At 46.3% G+C, this 15,834-nt stretch overlaps 1 protein-coding gene across 3 annotated transcripts in view; it reads right to left on the bottom strand.

Annotated features, from left to right (window-relative positions):
- LOC135899985 (uncharacterized) overlaps window positions 1-15,834 on the bottom strand; it is a 31,025-nt gene that overhangs the window by 12,254 nt on the left and 2,937 nt on the right. For all 3 annotated transcript variants that reach the window (XM_065429401.1, XM_065429403.1, XM_065429402.2), the window contains exon 3: window positions 7,322-7,497. In XM_065429401.1, coding sequence (XP_065285473.1) covers window positions 7,322-7,497 — 176 coding nt within the window. The remainder of the gene's footprint in view (window positions 1-7,321; window positions 7,498-15,834) is intronic.

Genomic DNA, 15,834 nt, shown 5'->3' with positions numbered 1-15,834 from the left:
GTTGCAAAACGATGTGTGGCCGCCAGTCACATACAACCGTGTATGGCACAAGAATCTGTGATTCTAGACATATTGTGCCCACCACGGAAGGTGAGAAACCCACCTACATGAGCACAGCAGAGAAGTGGCTGCGTTAGGCGACTCTAATGATAACTGTAGAAGCGTCATTCAGTACACATGGAATTGTCCTCCACTTCCAGCGGCGTTTTCTCTACTTTCTTTTTAAATAAAAAGATGCTGATCATAAATATTTTTGTAAAGAACGGTTCAAATTTGTTAATTTTCGCTTTTTCTTCCGGTTTGGCTGTTGCCTTGGCTCTCTCCCTCAGTAGATCGCTTAATTTCTCAAATCCTTGCGACTCTAGTTTCCAGTTGCCAATTTCGCACGAAAAGAGCTGTACAATTAGAGAAAAACCAGACTAGTTAACAGGTTACAGTCATATTGCCTATGAGTGTTAAGGGTTATTGCAGGGTTTGATAACGGACGCTGTGTCGCATTATTTTTTTTTTTCCACCTTATCTAACCCATATCACGGGTATATGGTTCCAAGGACCTGTCAGCATCGCGGCGAGCCGTCACTAGAGGAAATAATGAAACAGAAAGGAAATTTATACTCAATTGGCATTTTCTCTGGCCATAACTCATCCACATGCATACAGACCAGCTGACCATGAACTGAATCCCTTTCCTGTTCCCTGGAGCAGTTTAAACAAAGAAGGTTGAACAAACGAAGCAACACCGATACTCGTGACTGTTGAATCAGGGTGTCTACCAAGTTGACATTTCCGAATTCCCTGTGTTTTCCAGGTTTTCCCTGAGTGACTTTGCACATTTCCCTGAGTGATGCAGAACTATGTTTTATGTCAAGACGGGCTGAGAACATATCGCCTGATTCTGTCACTCTCGAGTAAGCACATGAAAAATATAACAAAGCGACTTCATCCAATTTGAATACTAAGGAGTGGTGTTTATTGAAAAAGAGAATAGAAGGCAGGGGTTAGTAAAATGCACAGCAAATAAAGTGTCTTCGAAATAAAATTGCAAATGAAGTCGGACATTCACAAATACGAATAAAAAGGAGATGCACATAGAGGCAAATATATTCGAATATGAGCTATTTCTATCAACTGATAGCAAGCTCAGTGGTATGAGGCCCGAACTCTGTCACAATTGAGATTCTCTCTCAACCACTTGTAAGTCAACCTCAACTGTCTTGACGTACTCTCAGCCCAAGCACGACACCTGAGTGTTGTGTTTCACTGCTTTAACGAGTTTATTTTGGTTTGGATGAAGGACACCTGCATCTCGGCATCAGCCAAAACTTTGTTTTTTGAGCTCAAGCTCCTTCAAAACGGCGACAGCAAGCTTCCTTTCCCATTTATTCCTCAAGGCGTACATAATTTCTGTTCTTGTCCTCCTTCTGCCACTTGTTCGCCTCAAGGACCATTTGAAGCATCTTGGTCAGTTGCAGAGTCTACAGCCGATTTTAAGAACTCCCTAGGAGTCGCGAAAATGTTCGAAAAATCGGCCAGTTGGAAAAAAAAAATCGTGTGGTTTACTGCCCTTAGGGGCTCAAACCGCCACAGGCACGTTCGAAAACGCTCTGAAGGCATGTCGGTACACATATTAGGCATATTGGCGCACGTACTGTGACAGGAAATACCGGGTGCATGTATGTATAATTAAGGAATACATACTGTTTTCAGTGGCAATAGCCCCTTCCCACGCTTGTTATGCTTCACTGCAGTACTCTTGCGTATGCTTCACCATGTAACATTTCTGCACAAAGGCGAAGCTAACTTTCGGGAACCGGCATTATGCAACGCGCCGTGTTTTCTAAGTTTCTAAGCCAATAGCGAGGAACCCAAAGGCGGAGTCTGTGCCATTGCTGACAGCAGCTAATTCTTTCAATAAATAACTCGGCACCCAACGGCAAGAAGCTTCATAGCGAACGTCGAAGCAGCTAGGCCTAGCGTTGCCGCAGTGGTGGCAACGGCTGCCAGCGGATCCGTGTGCGAGAGTGCCGGTCGAGGTGGCGAAGTAATCAAAACGGCGGCGGTGGTGCCTTTGATTATTGCCGTTTCGGACCTGCGGTCAGGGCAAAACGTCCGGAAAATCGGAGGGCGAAGAGTTCTTGCGTCCGAAATTTCACACGTTCTGATACGTTGAATCTATTGGGTACGTGGCGGTGCCGCGAAGCCGTCCAAATTATCGGGAATCCGGAAAGTTGGTCGTTGAGTGCACACTGGCAACTCCTCCAACCGACGACAGGGCGTCAAAGACGATTCATTACGATTCCGGTCTGTTGCTCGAGCCAGCATTACCGCGACTTTCGACCTTTTCAATAAAATTGCCGCTAATTTTCCCTGATAGAGGCCTAAATTCCCTGAGTTTTCCCTGACTTTTTCCAGACTACTCAAAATCCCTGAGAATTCCCGGTTTTCCCGGTTGGTAGACACCCTGGTTGAATAGACGCCGACAACTGAATACATCTCGAGTTATTCGCACGGACACCGAATTGATGAGGAAACTGGCCTTCACATCCTGGAAGACGCCGATAACTACCTCTATCCAAAAGGAGGGGAAAATGCAGGAAAATGTTGACCGACGAATAGATACCAAGTCTCAACATTGATTTGACGGCGCTTTAGGAGTGTGTGTGGGAAGTGGTGACGTGGGCGGGGGGGGGGGGGGTATACTTTTTAATTTCGAGGGGGGGGAGCGGCCCCGGGTCCCTCCTTGCCCGGGCCTCTCCTTGCCCGGGCCTCTCCTTGCGCCTGCACTCCGCACGTTTGACTAAAATTGGTGACTGACAAAGTCTTCGGCTATGCAAGTACCTGACTATGATGAACTATTGGGCTTCGGAAGTGCAGATGAACAATAAATTTCTTTCTCAATAAATTGCATCATTTTATGTAATTTAAGATGCAATTTCATAAAAAGTAGCGAAGTGGCCCGGTGAAACTGGATGATGCAGTGAACAGGGTGAAGAAAGGGAGGGGGCGCTTGCTTGGTAGTTGATGCCAATTTCAAATCACTCGAAAGTGGAGGGGGCGCGCTTGCTTGGAATTTTATGGTAAGCAATAGACCTCTCCTGGCATACGTCACACCATGCCAGCGAATGTCACAGTGAGGTCCCAGTGCACATGCAGTGACCCTGGTTGGCAAAACACGGCAGGCAGGCAGGCAAGCAGGCAGGCAGGCAGGCAGGCAGTGAACTTTATTAAGGTCCTGAGGAAAGACTCGGAAACCCCCTTACGAGGGAGGAGCCGCCGCGCCGCGGGCCCTGTGGACGGCCCATAGCTGAGCAGCGAGGTCGGAGCTCTTGAGCGCCTCCTCCCACTCTCTTTTCTTGGTGAGATGGTCACGGTCCCGTAATGAAGGACACCGCCAGAGCATGTGTTCTAAAGTGCAGAAGGGATCTCCACAATCCGGACAATCGGGCTCGAATGACTCCGCGTATCTGCTGACCCTGGCTACGCTGGGATAGGACCCGGTCTGCAGCATGCGAAGCGTGGAAGACTGAGGTCTGGAGAGCTTGGCATGGGGCAGGGGATAGACCCTCCTGCAAGCTGATAGTGCTTTGTAATCTCATTGAACGTGTGGAGCGAGTCCTTGTGGAGCCCCATGTCCGCATCCGCGCTTGCGAGCGGCGCTCCCCTGGCACAGTGGGTGAGTTCGCGCACGCAGGCGTGGGCCAGCATGTTGGCTATGGGAACGACGGGGGCAAAACACGGCAGCCGCCAGCTTTCTGCGTGGTGCAGTTGCGCAGTGCGTGGTGTAGGTGAGCGCCACGTGGACGCGCGTTTTTCTTTTTTTTTGTTTAATCAAACCTCCACAATTCTCTGGCCAGTCAGATTAGCAGTATTGTGTGTCTGAGAATATGGGCATGTAGCAATCTGCGTGATGAAAATCTGGCGATGCTAGCCTTTTTCACTTGCGAACGTGAGCCGCATCGTGGTCTGTGGATTGTGCGATGAAAAATGTCAGCTTTTCCATGGAGTTGTGCCACATTTGTTATGCTGTGGTAAGGTGTGCGGCGAAAAACAGCAACAATATAGCTCATTTTTTCATTGAGAAACGGACCACAGTGCTTGTGCATGTGTGTGTGGCGCCGATAGAGCTTCAGGACCCGTAATTTTTGAACAGGTGAGAATGAATGAGATGCAACGATTACTGAGCACATGTATATCAGTGTCATCTGCAGAAAAAAAGAAGAAAGAAAAGAAAATACTGAAAAATAATCTATCGACTGAATGATAAGACTATAAATGAGCTTCCAGCATGTTTTGACCTCTGCCGAAGCTGTGTGTGTACATTTCATAACTGGGAATGCCAAAATGGCAAACCACTGAAATTATCGCATTTTAATGCAGATCTTACGGGTCTTAACCCTTTGAGGGTCAATGACGTAAATAAATGGCGCCACGAACAAGTCCAAAATGGCCGATGCCGCATATTTATGGCGCCGTCCGTACGTTTAAAAATCGCGCCAATTTCTTAACTTTTTCTTTTCTGTCATGTGCTGCCACTATGTGGGAATACAGGGGAATTTTCTTCGCGGGCCTCCCTCTCTTGGTTTTCATCGCATGGTTTGTTCTAGCACTAGTTCACTCTCGTGCATCTATATACTGTCGCTCGCGCATTGGCGCGCGGGCGGGCAGGCGGCGGTTTGGGTTTTGTTCGGCGGCCGGTTTCGCTTCTTGCGCTTGCAAAACTAATGGCTATCTCGTTACTAATCGCTCAAAGGGCGACCGCTTGTTTCTCGCTCGTTTAGTGCTCACAGGGGTGTGCATAGGAAGGATGCCACTGTACATGTGTTTCCACTGCTTTCAGAGAACCATGAAAACTAATTGCCTCTGGCTGGCGACAAAATGAAGATTAGTGGAAGTTTGTCACATGTTTTGCTTTTTTGACTGGCACACAACCACACAGTTTTCTTGAGTGCGTGCACCTATGTAGTTCGGTTACGCTATGGATGTACATATAAGTGTAAGAGCAGGAACATTTGAGTCTTGTGAAATATTTTCGTGTGCACATTTTCAAAGCCTTGAACTATAAGAATGCATCAAATTTTTAATCCTTATAAGTTTATTTCCTTTTTCATTGTTGTTATTCATGAATGAAGAGTACATATATACCAATGCAAAATATATTTTTCTCACTTTACGGTCACCCTAGAAAAATTATGGTAAACTTTTATCGAAATAAGTCCCTAAGAAGAATTGGAATCTGAAATAAAAAAAAATCAACCCTGGGCGGTCGCACATGGCAAAAAATATCGACTCTCAAAGGGTTAAGTAAAACTGAAGTGTCTTTCCTTTTCTTTATTGTTATACTCATCTCTACGGCACGGACTTCATGCAGTGATGATGCACATAAACATGCAAAAGTTGGGTTTTATAAAGTTGAAAGCAGCAAAGGGAGGCAGCAGACAACGAAGTTACCACTCAACGGATTATGTATTTATGTACGCTTGTGCTTTGTACATTCACATGATCATGGCTGATAAGTAAAATTAAATCATGGTATTTAACATCCTTAAGCTGCACAGCAGCTTATGGGGGACACTGTGAGGAAAGACTGCGCATCAATCTCGAACCCCTGGGGTACGTTACTGCGCCCCTAAAGTAGGGTAACAAGTGTTTCTGCATTCCTCCCTCACCTGAATTTTGGCGCCGCCACTTGGTATGGGTCCACTGAGCTGCCGTGATGGTTATGGCTGATATTTGTAGACGAAGTTCATCTTGTATATTGTTTAAAACTACAGTGTAAATGGGGCACAAATGAGTACCTTCAAGACAACGCATTCCAAATTTTTGATCGAAGACCGGTCATTTAAGCAAAGTATCATTTTGGTATCGTGAGAATGCACATCATCTGTGATAAGTTGTTTGCTTTTGAATAGTGATAAATTTTCATGGCTGTCTGATCTACTGAAGAGGCACACACTTACGAAATCACTACACGCCAACTTTAGGGAACCATGCACTCGGCAACAATGCTACGTGGCTGTGCCAGTAAAACAGGGACAATCATACTTTCTAGGCACAGTTCATAAATGCTATCACTTCAATAAATAGCAATATACCCAAATTACGATCGCAGCAGTTGATGTACAGGCAGCACTCTTATGCAGAGAGAACAGATCGCAAAGACGTTTTTTTGCCAACCAGCGCCCACATTGGAGGTGCGGCAGATAAGAGAGGCACTCAGTGACGTCAAACTGTTTGCAAACAGGGAGAGGTCTATAGACCATTTGTGCTTCGTACACACCTTAACACGACATAAGGGGAGCTATGTGCTTCACAATCTGTTGCTGTATGCATGACTGACAAGACTTTCAGATTCCTGGTGCATTTTATAGACTGTAGGGGTTGCGATACAGTTAAATGTGTGCTATATGACGGTAGTACTATTGCATATTCATTGGTACAAATCCTTAGATGGAGAAGAAAGATGATATCCGAAGTCTTCAGACTTTGGAGCATTTAAACCAAAATTACCTAACGATTCTAATAATTAATTTTCCTGCTCACGCTTTGTCAGTGATCCGACTGACACTCTGCCTACATTATCAGCTGGATTATCTGGTTGTGAGTGGTGGATGATGAGACAAAGAATAAGTCAAAAGAAATTCTTACATTATACCGGCCCAGGATTTCGCAGTAGCTCTATCATGCACTTAGAAACAGCATTATGCATGCACAATGTGGCTGTGTAGTTATAACGGAGGATGTGCCATCATGTACAAATGAAAGCTGAACAGAAAATTATGGCAGAAACCATCTCGTGATAACTGTCGACGGTAATGGGATTAGCATTGGAGCAATGCAGTGACACTCCACATACCACTCCACTGCCATTGGCCGAGTGCAGTCACATGGAACTCCAAATTGTTGCAGAAACTTTGACTCTACAAGTTTCGTGCTGCATGTCAAATTGCACTCTATTCTCATTGTGTACATGTCAAATTACACATGCATGTACTGCATTTCATGCTTGGAGGTGTTGCATGTCAAAATGCATTCCAAATTCATGTCATCACATTCATGCCATCATAAGCAGGCATGTCATGTCATGCATCTTCTCATATATGTACAGCGTGTTTTTTTTTTTAGCTGCACCAAATATTTTAAAGATTGCCTACAGCAGATAGCACAATTCTAACCCTTGATCCACATTACTAATTGATATAATTTCGCTTTAATGCACAGTTTTATCCAACGACATCATTGCTTGGCATTAAGGGTTTCCAAACAGGTGTGGAAACTAAATCGCCTATGTATAATATCACAGGTGTAAGGCAACAAAGCTCACCACACAGAAGGGTCTTCTTGGTCCGAATCCTGTACGCCCACTTCCACAGGGTAGCGAAATGGCTGCTTCTTTGAGGACTGTGGCAGAGTATATGGACCAAAGCCTCCAGAATTTGCTTTCTGGGCTTCTGCGAGCTGCTGAGCGAGGTCAGTATTCCGTTGGTTCTGCTCCTCGAGCTGCATCAAAGAGCAGAAAACGTCACAGTTTGTGCAAATCCTTTAAAGTTGCTGTACTGATAACTATCTTTATTTGATTTTTTCTGTGTTTTTAAAAAACATTGATGCACTGTAATTATTTTACCCCAATTTCGTCTTTTTGTTGCATTTACATTTATGCACTGTTCTTTCCCTCACCAATGTAACCTTTACCCTATGTAATACCCTCCCTAGTGGGCCTTTAGGGTTATTGTGAAATAAATAAATAAATAAATAAGGTGTCAGGCACTATGCTCTAGGCTGATCACGTTAATGGATGTGTTTAAATATACACATTGACTGGCTCAACCAGTGAATGATGACAAGCTGACTGGAAAAATAAAAAGCAACAGTTGAACTTCAATAGACAGTTTTATCGGAGCGTTTGCTTATGCTCCGCTCCGCACACATTTCACGCGCACTGGCAGCTACATAGACTGCATAGATTTCGCTTAGCTAACAAGTGCGCCTCCCAGAGTGGCCAGTGACGTGCTCTCAGCTTGGCTGTAAAACGACAAAAAAAACAACTAGACACACCTTGACGCTCCGCTCAATTAGGTTCCCAGCAGAATGTGGGCGGTGTTTGACGTTCCGCTGCCACTATGAGCATTGTGCGCACACGCATCACTGTTCTCGGCAGCATTGTGCTGGGCGGCTGTGTGCAGATTGTTACGATGCGCCGGTCTGAGCGGAGCGGATCATAAATGCTCTGCTAGAACTGTCTAATATAGTGAGCACTGATATAATAAATTACTGGATATAACAAACCAATAAAAAATGTTTCTCGCGTGTAAAGAATATAGTATATAATGAAGGTATTGTTACGGGGTTGTTGGGAGTATACGACTGTATTTACAATGCATATACAAGGAGATTAAATTGGGTTAAAAAATGGCTGACTAGTAACAATACGCAGCAGCCAGCGTCTCGTGGTCTTCTTCCTCTCTCTCTCTCTCTCTCTCTTATTTCACCTTTCCGTAACAGGACCCCCGGGTGGTGAAGCACCGTCTCGGTGCATGGTAGGCGAAGAACTGCAAGCAAAGTATGGCTTCAGCCACGAAACGTGCACGACGTCAACAGGCAGCGGGCTTGAGGATGGATGAAACTGTAACGGCGCGATCTCATAATTTACGTCGTTAACTTGACATAGGACTTCACAAGGCCCTGTGTAGCGAGAGAGAAGCTTCTGGGAGACGCCGACCTGACGACATGTGACCAAAGCAGCACTCAAGCACCTGGGGCGAACTGAACATCGCGATGGCACCGGTTATAACGCTCTTTCTGCAGATGCTGCGAGGCTAATAAACAAGATCGGGCAACTTGACGCGCCATGTGAGCCAAATCAATGACTTCACGAGCATACTCAGTGGCAACATGGGACACAGAAGGTGGGATGGCGTCCAAGGGCAAAGTGCGGTCGCGACCATACAAAAGATAAAAGGGTGAATATCCTGCGGTGTCATGTCGGGACGAGTTATGCACGAATGCCACATAGGCCAGCGTGATGTCCCAGTTGCGGTGAACGTACATCGACAGCATCTCTGTGATTGTTCGGTTGAGACATTCCGTAAAACTGTTCGTTTGCGGGTGGTAGGCGATAGACAGCTTGAGCTCAATGGCACAAGAGCGGAGGAGGTTGTCCACAACTCGAGACAAGAACGAACGGCCGCAGTCTGTAAGTAGCTGTTGAGGTGCATCATGCTGGAGAATGACGTCGTGAAGGAGAAAATCGGCGACGTCAGTTGCGCAACTAGTTGGCAACGCCTTTGTTATCGCATAGCGTGTCACATAATCAGTGGCGACAGCGATCCACTTATTCCCTCTAGTCGTTGTCGGAAAAGGGCCAAGCAGGTCAAGGCCTACACGAAAGAATGGTTCAGATGGAACTTAACTGGATGCAGTCGGCCGACAGGTGGCAGGGGTGGTTTCTTCCGACGTTGACACAATTCGCAAGTTGCGACATAACGACACACACAGCGGTAAAGAACCGGCGTCGTGCACGGTCGTACGTACGCAAAACTCCAAGGTGTCCCACCGTCGGTGTATCGTGAAGTTGTTCGAGAATGACGGATCGCAGATGATGAGGAAGGACAAGGAGCAACTCGGGGACGTCAGGGTTGATATTGCAACAGTAGAGAATGCCGTCATGCAGCACAAACATGCAGCATGTGCTGTCGGTGCTGCCAGATTGCACTCCGGCGATGATGGACTGTAAAGATGCGTCGCGTTGTTGTTCAGCATGCATGTCGGTCATGTCAGTCAAAGCCATCAGGCAGGTCACCGGATCATGCGCAACAGGATTGGGAGGATCCATGAGGTGACACAAGAGGCAGTCAGCGTCCTAGTGCAGACGTCCAGACTTATAGTTGACAACAAATGAAAATTCCTGGAACCGCAAAGCCTAGCAACCAAGCCGTCCCTTGGGGTCCCAGAGGGAAGACAGCCAGCAGAGGGCCTGGTGGTCTGTAACGATCGAAAATGTACAGCCGTACAAATATGGCCGGAACTTGGCAACAGCCCAAGCTAAAGCCAAGCACTCCTGCTTGGTGATGGAGTAATTTCTCTCAACAGGCGACAGCAGGCGGCTGGCGTAATCTATCATGCACTCAGTACCATTCTGCTGTTGGGCAAGAACAGCGCCGATGCAGTGGCCACTTGCGTCACTGTGGACTTCGGTCGGTGCAGATGGATCAAAGTGGGCAAGTATGGAAGGGGTAGTCGGAAACCCGATGAGAGCGGCGAACGCGTGAGCTTGCCCAGGGCCCTATGAGAACGGTGTGTTCTTATTTAGCAGACCTGTCAAAAGCCGAGCAATGTCGGCGAAGTTTTTGACGTAACGGCAAAAGTAAGAACACAGGCCGAAGAAGCAGCGCACGTCAGAAGCAGAACGTGGCACAGGGAAACTGCATATGGTGCGAGCTTTTTCTGGATCTGGTTGGACACCGGATGCGTCAACGAGGTGTCCCAACACGGTAATTTGACAGCGCCCGAATTTACACTACGTGGAGTTCAATTAGAGGCCGGCTTTTCGGAAGACCGCAAGAATAGCAGCGAGTCGGGTAAGGTGGCTGCCGAACGTGGGAGAAAAAACAATAATGTCATAAAGGTAAAAGAAACAGATGGTCCATTTGTATCCTCATAGAAGAGAGTCCATCATACGTTCAAATGTCACAGGAGCATTGCATAGGCCAAAGGGCATTATTTTAAACTGATATAAGCCATCCAGCGTGATGAAGGCAGTCTTCTTGAGGTCCATTTCATCAAGTGAAATTTGCCAGTAGCCGGATCGAAGATCAATGGACGACTATTTAGCTCTGTGCAAGCAGTCCAAGGTGTCATCGATGCGTGGTAGTGGGTAGACGTCTTTTCGCGTGATCTTGTTTAAATGGCAATAATCGACGCAAGAACGCCAGGTACCATCTTTTTTTTTTCACAAGGACGACAGGCGAAGCCCAAGGGCTGGCTGACGGTTTGATGACCCCTTTGCGGAGAATTTTGTCCACTTCTGATTGGATGACTCGATGTTCAGCATGCGATACACGAAGGGACGCCGACGAATAGGATTCATGTCTCCAGTGTTGTACAGTGGTGAACAACAGATGTTTGTCCTAAAGGCTTGTCGCCGAAATCAAACATGTCAAGGTACGATTCAAGGAGGAGACGTATGCCCGTGGCCTGTGCAGAGGTGAGGTCAGGTGCAATCATCTTCGCCAAGTCATCCGTTGGGGAAGCAAAGCTGTGAGCTGCAATTGGTGCTAAGAAACCGCTCTTGGCATTCAGACTTTCAATGTCAAATTTGGAAGTATTAGAAAACGCTGGCCAAGAACATGCCGTCTGGAAGCATTTGAGGGCACAGGTTGAAATTCAGAAGCAGAAGAAGGACGTCGTAATTAGTAATCGTCACCAGCGTATGCGTAAGAGCAACGTTCCAGTTCAAAAGCACGTCGATGATGGGGCGAAGACATATTCACCGTCGAGAATCTGTGGCTGTGCGGTCCAAGCGACATAAGTGACTGCCTCAGGTGACAGACGCACATCTTGAAGCGAACACAAGTGCGGTGGAGTGGTGCTCGGAGCATCGGCGACTTGAGGCAGTTCCGACTGAAGAATGCTGGTTGCGCAGTCAATGAGAGCCGATCGATAAAAAGTCCGATCCAAGAATAATGTTGTGAAGGAAGTTGTCAATCACAGCAAAGAGCACAGAACTAGGGCAACTGGCTATACTTAAACGCGCAGTACACATTCTAAGTACAACCAGCATGCCGCTGTCAGCCACACAAAGCACTCGGGCAGCTGCTGGGGTGAGGACCTTCTTTAAACGTCTATGTAGGCTTGCGTTCATCACAGATACGTGGGCTCCAGTGTCGATGAGTGCTTGGACAGGTAAGCCGTCTATTTGAACATCAATTACACTTCTCTTTGTGGGCACAGACAGAGGATCTGCTGCAGTAGTGGGCAATGCAGCACCACCTCCGAGAGCTGCATTTCTTAGTTTTCCGAAAGGGTGCAGCCAAAAGCCACAGGGGATCAAAGGCGATGTGGCTGCAGTGAACGGGAAGATGGGCGACGTGCTTGCGGTGAACGAGACTGGTGTCTGCGTGGTGATGGTGAGCGACTGTACCACGTGTTCCTAGCAGAGTTGTCGGCGCTGTTAGACTTGGCGGTGTGCGAAACATTGCGGGCATTTTCATTAAAACAGCTCAGGTTGGTCAGCATGCGAGGCGTTGAGGGCCATGAGTTGTGGCAGCATCTGGCGACATGACCAATGCGGCGACAGGTGAAACATATCAGCTGGTCGTCCGCGGTTCTCCACTCATTCGGGTTGTGATAACGAGGAGCGAAGTGTCAGGGTGCAGCAAAAATAGTAGGAGGGCGTTCGTTGGCTCTGAGGTTGGTGACAGCACAGACAGAATGTAGGCCAAAGTTTTCAAGTTCCTGTCGAACGATGGCTTGCACGAGCGGAACTGAAAAAGGGGAAGCATCAGGGCTACGCGAACAGAAAGCTGCAGGCACCATTGCGTCCAGTTCACGTCGAACGATTTGCACCACGTCCTCTGATGGTGACGCATGCTGCTGTGCGGGCTGATCTTCACACGTCGATGTTGCGGCAGTATTGGGAATTCTGGTGAATGGGTGCAGGACGCGTCGGATTTTGGCCTGCTCGAATTGCCGGCACTCTTTAATGATTGCGTCAACTGTAGAGCAGCTCTTGCACATGAGCAGATCAAACGCGTCGTCAGCAATGCCCTTAAGCACGTGCCCGACCTTCTCAGCTTCTGTCATGTCATGATCGACCTTACGACAAAGCGCGAGCACGTCCTGGATATACGGAACACAGGAATCTATGGGCGATTGGGCACGAAAAGGCAATCCTGCTTTGCGGCAATTTTACGGCTGGCTGGTTTGGCAAATAACTCTGTTAACTTCTCTTTGCATTGGTCCCAGCTGGTCAGCTCCTCTTCATGGTTTTCGAACAACACCTTTGCTGTGCCTCTTAGGTAGAACAAGTTAGCTAGCATAAGCGTAGGGTCCCATCTGTTGATTCCACTCACACGTTCGTACATAGTCACCCACTCTTCAACGTCGGCGCCATCAGTACCGCAAAAAGTTCCGGGATCCTTGCATTGCACAACAACTGAAGGGGACAGTGATGCAGCGTACAATGGTGATATTGGAGGTGGCAACGACGCTGATCCCGAGTGCTCACCGTCATTCATGGTGAGGATGGTGATATGATGTCCACATCCCACCAATATGTTATGGGGATGTTGGGAGTATAAGACTGTATATACAATGTATATACAAGGAGATTCAATTGGGTTAAAAATGGCTGACTAGCATCAACTTGCAGCAGCCAGCGTCTCGCGATCTTCTTCCTCTCTCTCTTATTTCACCCTTCCGTAACAGTATGTTCATGGCGGGTGCAGCTTTCTTATAACAATGTTTGACTGTTAATAACACTCTCAGAAGAAAATACTTGTATTTAGAGCTATGCTGCATCATTGCTGGGTGTAAGGACAGTGTGGGACGTGGTTTATGAGCACATGTTGCAACAGCAAGGCACTACACAGTGTGTTGCATGACTCACATCACATAAAAGAAATATTGAAAACATTCAACTGAGATGACCCAGGATCAAAGCATTTAGGAACATTCCGATACGGAATATTTTATAGTAAATTAATAAGTAATATATACAATTCATTTGCATGCTGCGAAAAGTCGGTAATAGTATTTTTCATAGAAGCCAAATGATTCAACAGATCAACAGTAATATGCAAATAGAAGCCGTACGTAGGTCCAATCTGCTTATCTCTAGTTGTGCTGTACAAGCTGTAAATATGGCATCTGTGATGTTATACGCATGAGCCATTTATTGCTATGTCCAGAGCTGTGTCAGCGACACTTCTACTGAACATGCATGAATTTGCTTACTAATCTGAATATTCTGAAGAAATCGCTGTATGCTGTTTGTAAGACTGTTTGGTGAGCGTCGGCTCTCCCACGCAGTGATGAGAACTCAATCAGAACATGGCCACCTATCACATAATACAGTTGGCTTCCATCATCTCCTTCCTTGCGGGCCACAGCGAATGGATCAGCTTGTTCGACAGCTTTACAACACACTGCCAAACAATAACAGGAACTCTTCTACAAGCAATGCCAATCACTATACAGCTTGAAGACTGAACATTTACATTTGGCCAGATTTGTGGACATCTTGGACAGATAGGAATGTATAAAAAGCTTCAACGAGCTGGAGGTATCACCGAATTTAGGTTTTGTTGCATGTTGGACTTCCCAGATTGAACATGCAAAATGTAAAGTTTGGCCAACTTGGCTGCATAATTTTTTTAATGGAAGCAGTTTAGAATCAACAAGTTACGCTGGGCCAGATTTCCAACTCCTACAGATTCAGTGCTTTAATAACACCTCAAACTTTTTGTGTGACCTGGAGTACATATTATTTTTATGTTCATGCTGCCATAATATCAAGTACTATTTCATTTTTCCCTGCAGGTGAGGTTGCTTTTAAGTCAATTAGCATTACAACAGTGTATGTACAAGCATAGCCTTCCATACTTTTTCAATGCCTGTTCACTGACATTAAATCAAGGGTCACTTAGAGGGTGCCACTTCCTCAGTAGTTGGTCACAGTCTATGCGACACAGTTAGAGCCATGTCAACTTTCTCTCATCAGATGTCATGTGGAAGCAAAGGAACAGCAGCACAACCACGCGGCAAAAGTTGTACATGCTTTACCAACAACAGGTATAAAATGGCTGGAAAATGTCATGCCATTGCAGTGGATCGTTTGGAGAGCAACTTGGCAGGCATTGCAAAAATACAGAAGGCTATGGTATGACACATGAGGAATGCTTCGCATTTTGTGGAGCTTTCACTCAGATAAGAGCATGCAATTTATTTCTGCTTGACCTTCTATAGAAGCGTGGCTAGCAGTCTGATTTCTTATTGCTGAATTACATTATAGCTGATTACATTATGGTGCTTGGCACATGATGCAACAGCAACACACAGTGCCATAGGTAGAAATTATAAAGAAGTATGAGAAAGTAGTTGGGCAAGTAATCTGGCAGTAATTTTGCTTGCATCGCAACACGGATGTAACCATACAGAATAGAGACACAGAACAAGCACTGTGCTTCTCTGTGCTTACGTCCTTGTTATGCTGCAAGCAATACGGGAAGTGCAGTGACAAGTATCCAGACAAGAAAGTAGAAGGAAACTGCACTTTTTGACACATAAATTTATGAGGGGACGTGCAATTTAGCGCTACTGGCTTGCTATTTCCTACTCTGGGATGAAGGTTGCTTGACTCATAACTCCTTGCTTCTCGTTGCTATATTTCCTACTGCTCTGTACACAGGCACTTAGCACAAGAGGAAAAAAGATACTGGGATAGGTTCTTTAAACCTAAATGGCCAGTCCTTCAAATAGGTTCATCTCTGATCATTGAGACATACTGAATGACTCTTGTAACTGACAAGTACTTTATAATGAAAAACCTACACAGGTGCTATATGTCAAACATGCTCAGCAGTTGAGCACGAGGTGTAGGTGCAATCAGTTGTGTCAGTGCTCAATGTAATGCGCTCTCTCTTTGTGGAGTGACTTAATTAAGCAGCCATCTAAGAGTCTTTGGGCACCGTTTGTCGTATTGGTGAAAAAGAAGGATGGCAGCCTGCATTTCTGTGTCGACTATAGAAAACTCAAGCAGGTCACAAAGACAGACGTTTATCCACTATTACGTATCGATGATTCGCTGGACAGGCTACGAAACGCACGTTACTTTTCGTC

This window comes from Dermacentor albipictus, chromosome 4, assembly GCF_038994185.2.
Source record: "Dermacentor albipictus isolate Rhodes 1998 colony chromosome 4, USDA_Dalb.pri_finalv2, whole genome shotgun sequence".
NCBI lineage: Eukaryota > Metazoa > Arthropoda > Arachnida > Ixodida > Ixodidae > Dermacentor > Dermacentor albipictus.
The sequence above is the reverse complement of the archived record's forward strand: the minus strand, read 5'-3'. Positions and strand labels throughout refer to the sequence as shown.